Here is a 16,442-nt window from a genome sequence, read left to right as displayed (position 1 = left end):
GGAAGAAACCAGTGCAAAAAGGATGAAAGCACCAAAAACCAGAACACCTCTCCTCCTCCAAGGGATCACAACTCCTCATTGCATAGGGAACATAGCTGGATGGAGAATAAATCTGACTAATTGAAAGAAAAAGGCTTCAGAAACTGGGTAATAACAAACATCTCTGACCTAAAAGATCATGTGTTAGCCCAATGCAAAAAAACTAAGAACCTTGAAAAAAGGTAAGATGAAATGCTAACGCGAATAAACAGCTTAGAGAAGAATATAAACAACTTGATAGAGCTGAAAAACACAGCACAAGAACTTCATGGAACATACACAAGTTTCAATAGCCAAATCAATCAAGAAGAAGAAGGGATATCAGAGATTGAAGATCAACTCAATGAAATAAAACAAGAGGACAAGAATAGTGAAAAAAGATTGAAAAGAAATGAACAAAGCCTCCGAGAAATATGGGATTATGTGAAAAGACCTAATCTACGTTTGATAGGTGTACCTGAATGTGACGAAGAGAATGAATCCAAGCTGGAAAACACTCTTCAGGATATTATCCAGGAGAACTTCCCCAACCTAGCAAGCCAGGCCACCATTCAAGTCCTGGAAATACAGAAAATACCACAAAGATATTCCTCAAGAAGAACAACCCCAAGGCACATAATTGTCAGATTCACCAGGGTTGAAATAAAGGAAAAAATGCTAAGGGCAGCCAGATAGAAAGGTCAGGTTACCCACAAAGGGAAGCCCATCAGACTCACAGTGGATCTCTCAGCAAAAACCCTACAAGCCAGAAGAGAGTGGGGGCCAATATTCAACATCCTTAAAGAAAAGAACTTTCAACCTAGAATTTCATATCCAGCCAAACTAAGCTTCACAAGCGAAGGAGAAAGAAAATCCTTTACAGACAAGCAATTGTTGAGAGATTTTGTCACCACCAGGCCTGCCTTACAAGAGCTCCTGAAAGAAGCGCTAAACAACGAAAGGAACAACCAGTACCAGCCACTCCGAAAACATACCAAATGGTAAAGAACATCAACACCAATTAAGAAAATGCATCAACTAACAGGCAAAACATCCAGCTAACATCAAAATGGCAGCATCAAATTCACACGCAACAATATTAACCCTAAATGTAAATGGGGTAAATGCCCCAATCAAAAGACACAGACTGGCAAATTGGATAAAAAATCAAGATCCATCAGTGTGCTGTATTCAGGAAACCTATCTCACGTGCAAGGACATACGTAAGCTCAAACTAAAGGGATAAAGGAAGATTTATCAAGCAAATGGAGAGCAAAAAAAGACAGGAGTTGTGATCCTAGTCTGTGATAAATTAGACTTTAAACCAACAAAGATCAAGAGAGACAAAGAAGGGCATTACATAATGGTAAAAGGATCAAGGCAACAAGAAGAGCTAATGATCCTAAATATGTACACACCCAATACAGGAGCACCCAGATACAAAAAGCAAGATCTTAACGACCTACAAAGAGACTTAGACTCCCACACAATAACAGTGGGAGAGTTTAACACCCCATTGTCAAGATTAGACAGATCAACGAGACAGAAAATTAACAAGGATATCCAGGACTTGAACTCAGATCTGGACCAAGGGGACCTAATAGACATCTACGGAAATCTCTACCCCAAATCCACAGAATATACATTCTTTTCAGCACCACATTGCACCTACTCTAAAATTGATCACATAATTGGAAGTAAATCACTCCTGAGCAAATGCAAAAGAATGGAAATCATAACAAACAATCTCTCAAAACACAGAGCTATCAAATTAGAACTCAGGATTAAGAAACTCACTCAGAACCGTACAAATTCATGGAAACTGAACAACTGGCTCCTGAATGTTGACGGGATAAACAATGAAATGAAGACAGAAATAAAGATGTTCTTTGAGATCAACAAGAACGAAGACACAACATACCAAAATCTCTCGGACACATTTAAAGGATTGTCTAGGGAGAAATTTATAGTAATAAATGCCCACATGAGAAGCGAGGAAAGATCCAAAATCGATACCCTATCATCAAAATTGAAAGAGACAGAGGAACGAAATAAAAAAAAAACTCAAAAGCTAGCAGAAGACAGGAAATAACTAAGATCAGAGTAGAACTGGAGGAGACAGAGACACAAAAAACCCTTCAAAGTATCAATAAATCCAGGAGCTGGTTTTTTAAAAAGATCAACAATATAGACAGACCACTAGACAGATTAATAAAAAAGAAAAAGGAGAAGAATCAAATAGATGCAATAAAAAATGAAAAAGAAAACCTAGGCAATACCACTCAGGACATAGGCATAGACAAGGACTTTATGACTAAAACACCAAAAGCATTGGCAACAAAAGCCAAAATAGACAAATGGGACCTAATTAAACTCCACAGATTCTGTACAGCAAAAGAAACAATCATTAGAGTGAACCGGCAACCAACAGAATGGGAAAAAATTTTTGCAATCTACACATCTGACAAAGGGCTAATATCCAGAATCTACAAAGAACTTAAACAGATTTATAAGAAAAAACAAACAAACCCATCCACAAGTGGGCAAAGGATATGAACAGACACTTTACAAAAGAAGACCTATATGAGGCTAACAAATATATGAAAAAATGCTCATCATCACTGGTCATTAGAAAAATGCAAATCAAAACCACATTGAGATACCATCTCACGCCAGTTAGAATGGCGATCATTAAAGAATCTGGAGACAACAGATGCTGGAGAGGATGTGGAGAAATAGGAACACTTTTGGTGTTCCTATTTTTGGTGGGAGTGTAAATTAGTTCAACCATTGTGGAAGACAATGTAGTGATTCCGCAAGGACCTAGAAATAGAAATTCCATTTGACCCAGCAATCCCATTACTGGGAATATATCCAAAGGATTATAAATTGTTCTATTATAAAGACACATGCACACGTATGTTCATAGCAGCACTGTTTATGATAGCAAAGACCTGGAACCAAGATAGACTGGACAAGGAAAATGTGGCACATATACACCATGGAATACTATGCAGCCATAAAAAATGATGAGTTCATGTCCTTTGTAAGGACATAGATGAACCTGGAAACCATCATTCTCAGCTAACTGACAGAAGAACAGAAACTCAAACACTGCATGTTCTCACTCATAGGTAGGTGTTGAACAACAAGAACACAGGGGCACAGGGAGGGGAACATCACACACTGAGGTCAGTTTGGGGGGCCAGGGGAGGGACAGTGGTGGGGTGGGGAGGCTGGAGAGGGATAACATGGGGAGAAATGCCAGATATAGGTGACAGGGGGATGGAGGCAACAAACCACATTGCCATATGCACCTATGCAACAATCCTGCATGATCTGCACATGTACCCCAGAATCTTAAGTACAATAACAAAAATAAATAAATAAATCTTCAACTCATCAGCGTCTTTATACCTTTTGCTTCAAAGCTAGCTTTCTATCAGCTCTGACCTTCAAATTTGTTCCCTATGAAGAGAGACCCTTAAGGCCTCGACATGACACCACCCATGCTCTTGCTTAAAAGATTAAGCCAAACGTGACAGGCATTTACTAATATTTGCAGAATCAATCAATCAAAGGCAACCTTGTGCAAGTCTCAAATAATGTATACTTTAACACATCTGTGTGTATATACTGATATGTCAATATGAAAAATCAAATATTTTTCATCATCTGCTAGATAATTAAGTTTTTTTTTTTACCACCCTCTTTCCCATGTCTCTCATCAAGCCCCCTGACAACATCTAACTATTTAAAGCACTAGGTATGTGGTAGAGATCCAACAGTGGTTATGGTACTGAATATCTCTTATTAGAATTCTGGCAATATTTGCATTATTATACACGTATAGCAATGTGTACAATCTTTCAAAAAATAATAAAATGTTTTTATAAAACATTTTATATAAATGCATTTTATATAAATGCATTTTAAATAAAATGCATTCTAGTTTTCCTTAATTTTCTTCATGTGACTTTGGATGAATTAATTGTGAAACTTGACTTAATTGCTCTGTGGCTTAATTTCCTTACCTGTAAAATGATAGTACCAGTTCCTACCACAGAGTAATACTACAAAACTTAAGTTACTTAAAATATGTAATTAAAATATGTAAAACACTTAGAATATCTGATATATAAAAACACTCAAAAAATTTTTACAATCAATAATCATCATTACAAAAAATATTTCTACTCAAGTCTATAAAACACAAATATTCTAAGTATTTTAAGAGAAATAAACCAGGGAACTTGAAAGCCTAGTTTAGTCTATTCTTCAATAAAACTGTAAAGAAAACATAGTTTGCATTTATCAGGGTTTTTAATCTTAAGTTGAAATACATAAAATTGCCATTTTTATAGGGAAAAAAGTGGAATATCCCCCACTATATAGGGTTAACTTTCAGTTTTTTTTATATCTACAAATTATTTTATGTTAGAAAAATTAAATACATTTCACTGAAATGCATTTAAAAGAATTTTAAGAAATGCAAACTTAGCCTGCAATTAAGCTTCCAAACAATTTTAAAATAAGTGACAATATTGCCACCATAAGCATCTTTAAGTGGAGAATGAAAGAACATGGTTACACTACTAAAAATGCAGTACACATTTTCCTCAAACACTGACGTTTTAACCAATAGGGCTCAACTTTTCTAATTTAGTTCTCTAAATGGGCTCCTGTATAAAAAGACTAATGGAGGTTAAAAAAAAAAATCTATTGACTCTCTTTTCATTTGAAGACAGTTGCCAAAATCATTACTTTCAATCATAAAATATATTGTTAGATATTTCTTCTAAAGTTTCTAAAGAAATATGCTTATGACTAGAGAGTTTTCCTGAAAAGGAAAATTAAAAATCCTGATTCTCAGATCTGAGAAACATTAATCATTCAAATATAGTTGTTCATTCATTCATTCAACTAACATTTATTGAGTGCTTCCTATGTGCTCTGAGGTCACAAGCAAAGGTCCTTATCCTCAAGAACTCAGAATCCTCAGAGGAGAAAAATTAAATAGAAAATAATAAAATGTCTTAAAAGCTATAAAAGAATTTAGGAAGAAGACTTAGCTCAGATTGTAGGGAATGGAGCATAGCATCATCCATGAGAGAAAATTGCAAAGTACAAAATTAGGACGTGCAAATCAAAAACACTCAAAGCAACTCAGCTTGGTTGGAATGAAGGGTTAAATTAGTGGAAGCAACAAGCAATATATCGAAAGGGATTAGTGCAGACTGGATCAAGGACTAGATGAAGGATTTTGCATGCCATAGCCTAGTAAAGAGTTTGAATTTTACCTGGTAGATTTGCAAATAAATGGACAGTGTATGAGAGAGGCAAGGTGGGGAAAAAAGAGGAGAGGAAGAAGGACATGGGTGCACAGGTACTGATGATAGCTTTATATATTTAGTGGATACCGTATTTATAACTTAGGGTAACAAAGTAGAGAACATAAATAGGAAAAAAAAGAAAACAACTTACCATGCTTTCCCCTAGAAATATCCACATATTGGCACAGTCTGGGATGGGTGATGGTTTTAAGGATTTGAAAGCGACCTAAAATTTTGATGGAATTTGGTGTGAGAGGAAGCCCATTGCTTCCACAAACATCATGTGGCAGAGCCGAGGCAAAGAAGGTAAAGGCTCCCATTTCAGCATCCTTCAAGGGAAACATTTTTGGAGTCCTAGGTCTTCTAAGATAATCTAGAAAAGGAGAGAGTTTTAAGCCAGACAGACCAAACCTTAACCATGATTAACATACAACTTGGAGGAAAATGCCAATCTGAACACTTTTACTGTGATGTTTCGCTTCACAGTAAAAACATCAAAGTAAAAAACTTGTAAAGTATCGGGACAAAACACCTAAGCATAAATGTATATTGCAGCTCTAAATCAAACTCAAACATTTTCAATGGCTTAAAAAGAAAAAGAGAGATTATTCCATCTTCAATGACATCTGACAGTTTAAAAAGTAGAGGAAGTTAGTTTCTGCATCTTCGTATTATTAATAAGGCTCTTCTCCTTACCTAAAGATTCAATAACCCACATATCATCGATAACCTTCCTTCTCATACAGTGAGGGAAGTCAGGAAAGAGAAAATATAGATATCAACTAGAAACTAAATAATCAGGGACCTTATAATAGTAGTAAAGCTTGAACTAGAGTAACAGAAGGCTCCATAATATTAATAATCAGTTTTCATTTTTATGCTAGGTGTTTTACATAATGCATGATCTGATTTAATCATCTTAATAATCGTGACAGAGCTATTATCTCCAGTTTAGAGGTAGTTGTTCCACATGAATAGCATGAGGCGTCCTATTTGCACTGACTCTAAAATAAATAGTGCCCCCAGAGTTGTTTAGGTAACAGCCTGGAGATTAGAAAATTTGCTGCATATCAATCTGAATCACATTAAGGCAACCATAACAAAAAAATAGGTCTCCTGACACAAAAATATTTTACCCATGTGTCCCACTAAAAAGACATTCTACCGGTAAAGCACTGCGTTTTTCCCTTCTCAGCTTTTATAAAAAATATATTGGAATTCCAATTCAAAAAGACCACTTTTCTTATGTCTGACCAGAAACCTTACTGAAATCATTAAAAATATAGTATTTAAAAATGTACAAACGCTTAACAAGGAAGAAAAAATAAACAGGCCATGAGGTGATGAAAGATTTCTGGAAACATATACAAAACAAAATATATATGGAAGAGTATTGTCACAAGAAGCTGAAATAAATAAGCTACAACCTATAATAGCCAGGAGGTTTGTTTGGCCTCTTCAGATTCAGAGGCTTCAGACTCAGAGAAGGCAGGAACAATGGTAAACAGCAGTCAAAGAGGGTTTGAAATCAGAAGGGTGAAGTGTTGAATAATTAGAAGTGTCAACTCTGCCACCAGCCCCACAACATAGGCAGTTATTTACCCTCCATGAAAAAAAGAAAAAGATAAGTTTCTTCCCTAAAGAAGTTGAACAAACTGTCTTAAGAACTACAGTAGTTGCTATGGTGAGAAGAGCAAACTCCTCACAATTCTGGAATTTGTAGGATCCCAGCTTAGATTTGGCTGTGCACACAGCCATTCTCAAACAAAATATATCAGTCAATAAGCATGTACATATAAGCAAAGTTCCCAGGCAGCCTTCCTTAACTCTTAAATAATGAGTTGTCTGGAAATCATCAGATAGTTGAGGAAAGACTACAGTATAAAGGGCAAACAATAAAATAAACCTTCAAAAATCTGATTTTGGAAGCAACTGAAATAATTTATATACATATAAACACACACACACACACAAACCAACTCTAATAAATATAGAGAGATTTGAGAAGATACTGCTTCCATTACCTAAAACAAATTATAGAAAAACCTATTATACAAAAGAATAAAGAGAAATGGCCAATAGATACATGAGAAGATAAACAACCTCATTAATGATCAAGGAATTGCACATTAAAACCATATAAAAATTTGTATCTACCAGACAGTTAAAAATTAAGAAATCTGATAACACGTAATGTTAGAAAGATGTGGAAAAATAGGATCTCTAATTTAAGTGGGAGCATAAATTAGTAAATATAAGTGGGAGTATAAATTAGTAAAATCACCAGAAATGTTTTACACTATCTTGCTATTATATTCCTACATTCCTACACACACACACTCACACACACACACACACACACACACAGACAGTGGACCTGTGGAAGAAATATCAGGGCAATATTGCTCCTAACATCCCCAGACAGGAAACAATTTAAATGTCCAATGGCAGGTAAATGGTTAAATAAATCATGGTACATTCACCTGTATACATAATGAAAAATAAGCAAACTCTAGCAATATTTAATAGCATAGATGAATCTTAGAAATATAATATTGGTGGGGGCCGGGCACGGTGGCTCACGCCTGTAATCCCAGCACTTTGGGAGGCCGAGGCGGGTGGATCACGAGGTCAAGAGATCGAGACCATCCTGGTCAACATGGTGAAACCCCGTCTCTACTAATACAAAAAATTAGCTGGGCATGGTGGCGCGTGCCTGTAATCCCAGCTACTCAGGAGGCTGAGGCAGGAGAATTGCCTGAACCCAGGAGGCGGTGAACCCAGGAGGCGGAGGTTGCGGCGAGCCGAGTTCACGCCATTGCACTCCAGCCTGGGTAACAAGAGCGAAACTACGTCTCAAAAAAAAAAAAATAATAATAATAATAATAATATTGGTGAAAAAAGGTAACATAAAACATGCCAATTTTCATAAAACTCAAAAACAAAAAATAAAATAAATAATCCTGGAATACTTACATATATTGTAAGAACATACTCAATAAGTAAGGAAATTTTTTAAAAATTATCAGAAGACGGTTACTACCAAATTAAAGCAGTGGTAAGGTTAGGGAAAAATCTACAAGAAGCTTCAAAATCTTGAGAAATAGCCTAGTTTTTAGCTGGTGGATTAATGGGTATTCATGTTATCATTATGCTTGTAATTTCCATGCTCTGTATCTATATTTATCTACATATGCATGTGTACGAATACCACATATCTCATAATTTAAAAATTTTTCAATAAATTGATTTTCAACAAAGACAAAAGAATTCAACAGAAAGTCTTTTTTACAAATGGTGCTGGAAAAATATATTCATATATAAAAACTATAACCCCAATTTCAAAGATATTCATGTACGAAAATTATAACCCCAATTTCTACTGATACGTCCACAAAAATTTAAGATGGATCATAGGCTTAAATGTAAAAGGTAAAATTGTTAGTCTTCTAGTTGAAAACATAAAAGAATATCTTTACAACCTTAGGCTAGGCAAAGATTTCTCAGACACAACCAAGCACTTGCCACAAAAGACAATTTTGACAAAGTAGACTTTACTAAAATTAAAAACATATGTCTATCAGAAGGCACCCCTAAGAAAATAAAAATTCAAGCTACAGGGAAATATTTACATCTATCTATATACACATATGACATTATGTATACATATGACCTTTTAAAATCAAATATATGTATGTCTGTGTATAACTGACCTGTATTTAGAGTCTATAAAGAACTACCACAATTCAATAATAAAACAAGCCAATACGTAAATAGGTAATATCACAAACATATTTTCACACAAGGCATGATGAGGAGAAAATGGAAGAATAATTTTGGAAAATATTTGGAAAACTCTTCTAAAGTTAAAAATATCCCTAACTGGTGACTCAGAAATTCCACTCCTACTAGGTATTTACCCAAGAAAAATGAAAATATTTGTTCATAAAAATGCTTCTATGAGAATGTTCATAGGAACTATACTCTTAATAGCTAAAAACCAGAAGCAATGCAAATATCTCACAAGTGAATGAATTAACATACTTTTACCATGAAATTCTATTCGGCAACAACAATAGAACAAATATATCAAAATATAGATGTACCTCAAAAACATTAAGTTTATGAAAGAAGCAGACACAAAAGAGTACATACTGTATGACTCCATTTAAATGTAATTCCAGAACTATAGTTCTAAAAAATAGTATTAATAATAAAAATCAGAAGATAGTACTGTGGATGGGGAAGAGGGGACTCAATAAACAGAGAAACAGAGGAACTTTCTGTACTGATAGAAATATTCTCTTGATTGTGTTGGTAGTAGTTACATGGATGAATGCATACATCAAAACTCATAAAATTGGCCACTTAAAATCAGTGCATTTTAATATGTATAAATTTCATATCATAAAAAAATTAAGAGCCTATGAGAAGATAATAATTTTTAAAAGAGTAGAAATTATATGTTTGGCAAACCAAATAGAGGCATTGGAAAATAAAGTTCAGACAATTGCTGAGAACATGGAGCAAAAACACAAATAGGTAAGAACAGAAGAAAAAAGATAAGAAAGATAGCCTGTTCCACAAGAGAAAGCAGAAAACCAATGCAAAAGGACTAGAATGCAACAGTGAGTGGATCAAGCCAAGCATCCAGCAGTCACTTTATAGGGAGTTTCAAAAACAGGAGAGAAAAATAAAGGAGAAGAAATTGTGAGAGATATGGAGAAAATCCCCCAAAGCTGAAGGGAAATACGTACCTTCAAATTAAAAAGCCTTATAATTTCGAGGAGAATAAATGAAAAAAACCTACCCTGAGACACTTAACTCCTACGAATGAATTCACAGCAAGAATAAACTTGTATCTAGACACACTGCCATAAATTTTCAAAGCATCAAACATAACTAGAATATTTTAATCATTTCAGAGAGAAAATGATTCTGCTATCAACAAATTAAAGTGAGACTGGCATTCGCACCAGCAATAATGAAAGTTAGAAGAGAGCCTGGTCGGTGGCGTGTGCCTGTGATCCCAGCTACTCAGGAAACTGAGGTGGGAGGATCACATGAGGTCAGGAGATCGAGACCAGACTAAGCAACACAGTGAGACTCCACCTCAAAGAAGAAAAAAAAGAAAAAAAAAGTTAAAGACACTGAAGGAGAGCTGAAGGAAAATAGTTTTGATTCTATACATAGTCAAACTACCAGTCATAAGAGCAAATTATCATTTATAGCCATACAAACATTAAAAAATAAAATTACCTTCCACATGCCTTTTGTGAGCAAGTTTCCTTAGGATATATTCCAGGAAAACAGGGGAAAACCCAGTAACAGAAGGCGAGGGGCTAAGAAAGTTATTCACCCAAGAGTGAATATAAACCCAGGATAGAAAAAGCAATACAAAAGAACTAGAATGCAATCTGTTCAAATTAAACAGAAAGCCACTGGGCTTCAAGGGGATTATCTTCAAGCAGAGGAATGGAAGCTTCAATGTGCATCATACAAAGAATGAGAAGATTCAGTGAAGAAAGTACATCCACCTACCCATTCCCCAAGAGAAAGCAGAAAGGCAATCAGGAAAGTGAGGATGGTTAAAAACTGTGTAATTACACACTTCAAAATATAAAGCATGCTCAACTACAGCATATTTTGCCATTGGTGGGAAAGAAATAAAAATCCATTTGACCCTGATATCACAGTCTTAGTATGGCACAAGAATCATGAAGTTAAAACTCTGGTGAAAAAATGTATCATAGCATACAGCTTGGACTTGCACCCAATAACAACTATAAAGCCATAATACTGGAGAGAGATCCAAGATAATCACTAGCAGCTCGGGATTGTAGCTCCCAGAGAAAGCGCATAGAACAAAGGACGCCACACTTTCAGATGAATTTTTGTTACCCACGGACCGGAAGATTCCCAGCTGAGAAGCCCCACGGGTCGCCAGGGCGACTCTTGTGGCCGGTGTCACAGTTTTGCCGGCGACCTAGCGCGGCAGTTCTTGGTGCAGAGTAAACGGGACTGGGTCCCCTTTTGATCGACGTTTGGAGCTCTGGGAAGGCAGAGTCGCCCATTTACCTGATTGAAGAAGGAACTCAAGAGGGAAGCCAGACCGGAGATTCCCGGGCAGAAAAACCCACGAATCTTAATGCCACTGTTTTGGCCAGCGCAGTGGGTTGCTCAGATTTTGGCGCTGGGAATCAACAAGTTGGACTTCCACTCAGAGACCTAATTTGAAAGTAGGCAATTACAAAGACGACAGGTGGATGAACTTACAATGATGGGAAGAAACCAGCGTAAAAAGGCTGAGAATACCCAAGATCAGAATGCCTCTCCTTCTACAGGTGATCACATTTCCTCATCAACAAGAGAACAAGGCCTGATGGAGAATGAGTGCGTTCCATTAACAGATTTAGGCTTCAGAAAGTGGATAATAAGGAACTTTAGTGAGCTAAAAGAACATGTTCTAGCTCAATGTAAAGAAACTAAGAAATTTGAAAAAAAGTTTGACGAAATGCTAACGAGAATTGACAACTTAGAGAGGAATATAAGTGAATTAATGGAACTGAAGAACACAATACAAGAACTTTCCGAAGTATGAAAGAGTAAAAAGGAATGAGCAAAGTCTCCAAGAAATATGGGACTATGTGAAAAGACCTAATTTACAATTGATAGGTATACCTGAATGTCATGAAGAGAACGAATCCAAGTTGGAAAATATTCTTCAGGATGTTACTCAGGAAAACTTTCCTAATCTAGTAAGGCAGGACAATACTCAACTCCAGCTAATCCAGAGAACACCACAAAGATATTCCTCAAGTAGAGCAACTCCAAGACACATAATCGCTAGATTCACTAGGGTTGAAATAAAGGAGAAAATTCTAAGGGCAGCTAGAGAGAAAGGTCATGTTACCCATAAAGGGAAGCCTATCAGACTCACAGCAGACCTCTCACCAGAAACCCTACAAACTAGAAGAGAGCGGGGGTCAATATTCAATATCCTCAGAGAAAAGAATTTTCAACCCAGAATCTCATATCCTGCCATACTAAGCTTCATAAGCGAAGGAAAAATGAAATTTTTCGCGAACAAGCAAGCACTCAGAGATTTCATCACCACCAGACCTGCTTTACAAGAGCTTCTGAAAAAAGCACTACAAACAGAAAGGACCAGTATCAGTCATCCCAAAAACTTACCAAAACGTAAAGAGTATCTCTATAATGAAGCATCTACATCAACTAATGGGCAAAATAGCCAGCTAGCATTAAATGACAATATTGAACTCACAAATATCAATATTAATTCTAAATTTAAATGGATTAAATGCCCCAATCAAAGACACAGACAGGTAAATTGAATAAAAAGTCAAAACCCAATCGGTATGCTGTATCCAGATCTATTTCACAAGCCACGACATACAAAGACTCAAAACAAAGGGATGGAGGAAGATTCACCAATTAAATGGAGAGCAAAAAAAACAGGAGTTGTAACTTTCCACTCTGACAAAATAGACTTTAATAGTAACAAAGACTAAAAGAAACAAAGAAGGATATTACATAATGGTAAAAGGATCAATGCAACAACAGGAGTTAATGATTATAAATACATATACACCCAATACAGGAGCACCCAGATACATAAGACAAACTCTTAATGACTTATAAAGAGACCTGGACTTCCGCACAATAATAGCGGGAGATTTTGACACCACATTGTTAATATTCGACGGATCAATGACATAGAAAATTAATAGGGACATCTATGATCTGAACTTAGACCTGGAATAAGTAAACTTAGTGAATAGTTATAGAATTCTCCACCCCAGGTCCAAAGAACATACATTTTTCTCAGTATCATATTACACCTATTTTGAAAGTGACTACATAATTGGAAGTAAATCACTCTTCAGTATTTGCATAGCATTTCACAGACTTAAACGAAATGTTGGTTGGCTGTTTGTTATTTTCTTCCCTTATTCCTTCCTGTCTCCGTTGTTAAGCACAATTATCGGTATAAAAGAGGTTTTTAATACCTATTTTTAGATTGCATTCCAGCCCGGGCAATAGAGCAAGAATCCTGTTCTCTCTCCCCCTTTCTCTTTCTTTCTTTAAAAAAAAAAGCCATAATACTGTAAACATTTTATTGGTTTTTGGCATGTGAACAAAGCACAAATATTATAGCTAAGAAATACATTATCAACCTTGACAATGCACAAGGAAACGTTCAGCTAAGGGAAAGTAGGCATGAAAGTAGCTTCTGAGGTGATAAAGGAAAAGGTAGAAACACTACTTTTCTCGTTTTACCAAACAAGGAGTCAAATATATTTTTAAAAGTCGATGCGAAAAAAGTAGTTACATATATTATTTCGAATTATAAAGCAACCAGTACAAAAACTAAAAATTGTGATTATATGACTATTCCAAAATTCAGAGAAGAGAAGTTGTGAATGGTGTGAGCTATCTCAAGAAGTCAAGAACAAAAGAATTAGCAGTTTAACTTAAGGCTATCTCAAGAAGTCAAAGGAAAAAGAATTAGCAGTTTAACTTATTATTCAACCTACAGACCTAATATTAGAAAAGGTTAAAAGTGATAACGTTATCGCTGAAGAACACTACTGAGAATAGGACGGGTGACACAGCTGCACTTTATTATTCAATCTTACTATGCTATACTATTTGATATTCAATCAGATGCCTTTATTGCTTAGACAGCTGAAAATAAAATAACCTAATAAAACACAATGATCAAAAAGATAAAACACTAATTAGCATAAAAGATTTCATCAGTGTTCTGCTTCCACTACCTCTTATATGGTTGTACATAAAAAGGCTCACACACAAAAATACACACATACATTTGCTTACACCTGGTGAGTGGAAGAAAACTAGGAGGAAAAAAAACCACGCTGCGGTGAGAGATTAGATGAGGGAAAAAACAATTCAAGCAGTTAGGCTTGGTCATTCATTCATTCAACAAATATTTTGAAGCCCCTATTTTAAGCCAGTTGTTTTTCCAGCTAGTGGGCAAAGGACAATTAACAAGTCAGACTCTGCCCTCAAAGAACTTATGACTCGAACGAGGGGAGAAGGTAAAAAATAGGGCAAAAGATACTGATTTTATCATGAATTAAAGTTTCACATTTCTTCAACAGGAAAATGATACTAATTCATTTACTTTATATATACATTCCCTCAAAAGGTTATTTTTGTCCCAAATAGATAGAAACGGGGCATGGGCCCTTGAAAAGCAGCCACTGACAATTCTCAAGTAACTTCCTTCCACTGCTTCACTTTCTCCTACTGCTCAAGGGAGTGTTACACTTCGACAACTGACTAAACCTCGAGCGCCAGAAACAAACCAAAGCGAAATTCTCCCTCTATGGTGAGTAATGGAGGGGCGGATTCTAGATGCTCTAGCCTCCTCCTTTAGCCTTCCTTTGAGGCAGTGAGAGAGCGATTGCTGTGCCTACGGCTCCCAAAGGACTCAGGTGAACGTGTGATTCACAGGAAAGGCCGGCTGCAGCTAGGGATGGGGACAGTACCCAACAGCAAGCCGCTCCACAGCTCGGCTCTCCATCTCTCCTGAGAACATGCGGGGTCACTCACTGCTCCTGATAGTCCTCTACCTCCCACAGACCCCACCCACTACGGCACGGAAAACTGGATTACCCAAATACCTGCCTCTGAGTCTGGGGACGTAGGCAGGCACAAAGACAAGGGAGATGGAGCTTCTACACAGGGCCCCAGCGCTGTCGCTGTGGCAGGTGTTGCCGCTACGGCTTAGTGCACCAGACGCTGCATTTCAGGTGCTCCTACAAAAGAGGCCGCTCCTGGAACGCCGGGAGCTCAGAGGTTGCGAACTCAGTCAGCTAATGTCCCCTTCCGGAACCTGGCCAGGAGCGCGAGCCCAGGCTTCCCATTCACCGCTCCCAGCTTTTTACCCTCCTCCCTCCCCTCAGCCTGGCCTTTTCTTCTGCCCTCACAGCCACCGCGACCCAACACTAAGGAAAGACCCCGACTTCTGGCGTCCTGCCCCTTGCCCAAACTGGCGAGGAAATATAGCGAGAAAGAGATGCGGGGGTGGGGGGCGGTTGAAGATACTGAGGGAGGGAATGGAAGACGAGGAGCGTGGTGTGGCAGGTTAATGGGACTGCACACAGGAAGGGAAGACAGAATTTGGGATTGAATCTGTAGAACATTCAGGCGTTCACCAAGGACACCTCATTGGGTCCTTTCTCGCTGCTATAGTGCGCGGCTGGTTGTCTCTCCATGCTTCCTGCTGTGGCTGTCTCGGAACGCTTGTCTGCCGCTTCATGTGAGTGACGTCGTGGAGGGTCATTCACACGGGGATCGCGGATTGCGGTCGTGGGGGGGTCTTCCTTCTCTAACTTGTCTCCAGGAGAGAGGACCTGGCTTGCGGGTGCTAAATGATAGTCCGCTCGCACTAGGACCAGCCCTGGCCTGAGGAAACAGGAAAGAGCTGGAGACCTCCTTCTAAAGGAGCCACGTTTGATAAATAGGATGCAGGGTTAAGTTAAGAATGCTACTAGAAAAAACCGATCCCTAAGCGTATTTACTGCTATGTAAATGTGTGTGTCAAAGGACTTGGGTGATCTGGGGGACAGGAGGGTGAAGACAGGAATCTATTCATTCACCGAATAGTTAAGCTCCCACTCTATTCCAGGCACCGTTCCAGGCATTAGGGGAAGAGCAGTGAACAAAACAGACAGACATCTCTGTCTACTTGTAGCTCACATTTTAGTGAGGAAGGCACATACTAAGCAAAGTAATTAGAAACATGCTGTATTTTAGGTCGTGATAAGTGCTGAAGAGAAATATAAAGCAGGGAAGAAGGATATAGGTTGAAATTTTAGAGTGACACAGGAAAGTCTCACTGAAAAGATGACTTTTAGTAAAGAGCTGACAGAAGTGGGAGATTTAACCATGCAAGTATCTTGAGGAAGTGCAGTCAGACAGAGGGATCAGCCATTGCAAAGGTCATGAAGCAGAAATTTGCCAAAATAGCAAGGAAGCCTGTAGGTCAACGTTGAGTGAAGGATTTAATCCTTCACTGGAGATTAAATCAAGGAAAGC

At 37.5% G+C, this 16,442-nt stretch overlaps 2 protein-coding genes across 6 annotated transcripts in view; one reads left to right on the top strand and one right to left on the bottom strand.

The window, feature by feature from the left end:
* TBCK (TBC1 domain containing kinase) overlaps window positions 1-15,313 on the bottom strand; it is a 263,530-nt gene extending 248,217 nt beyond the window's left edge. For 3 of the 4 annotated variants that reach the window (XR_010345400.1, XM_012436502.2, XM_012436503.2), the window contains exons 1-2: window positions 15,030-15,313; window positions 5,503-5,724 (exon numbers count right to left, since the gene is read on the bottom strand). Coding sequence is in view for 2 of the 4 variants with exons in the window: in XM_012436502.2 (XP_012291925.1) it covers window positions 5,503-5,695 (193 nt within the window). In the remaining 2 variants the exon portion in view is untranslated. The remainder of the gene's footprint in view (window positions 1-5,502; window positions 5,725-15,029) is intronic. The other variant, XM_064384035.1, reaches the window with a different exon arrangement.
* Window positions 15,314-15,575: 262 nt separating this feature from the next.
* The window catches only part of AIMP1 (aminoacyl tRNA synthetase complex interacting multifunctional protein 1), a 33,360-nt gene continuing 32,493 nt past the window's right edge, over window positions 15,576-16,442 (top strand). Inside the window, exon 1 of one of the 2 annotated variants that reach the window (XM_064384034.1) lies at window positions 15,576-15,663. In XM_064384034.1, coding sequence (XP_064240104.1) covers window positions 15,662-15,663 — 2 coding nt within the window. In that variant the 5' untranslated portion in view covers window positions 15,576-15,661. The remainder of the gene's footprint in view (window positions 15,664-16,442) is intronic. The other variant, XM_064384033.1, reaches the window with a different exon arrangement.

This window comes from Aotus nancymaae, unplaced genomic scaffold (assembly GCF_030222135.1).
Source record: "Aotus nancymaae isolate 86718 unplaced genomic scaffold, 86718_ANA_hifiasm-v0.15.2.pri h1tg000033l, whole genome shotgun sequence".
NCBI lineage: Eukaryota > Metazoa > Chordata > Mammalia > Primates > Aotidae > Aotus > Aotus nancymaae.
Note: the sequence above shows the minus strand (reverse complement) of the source record. Positions and strands in the feature narration are given on the sequence as shown.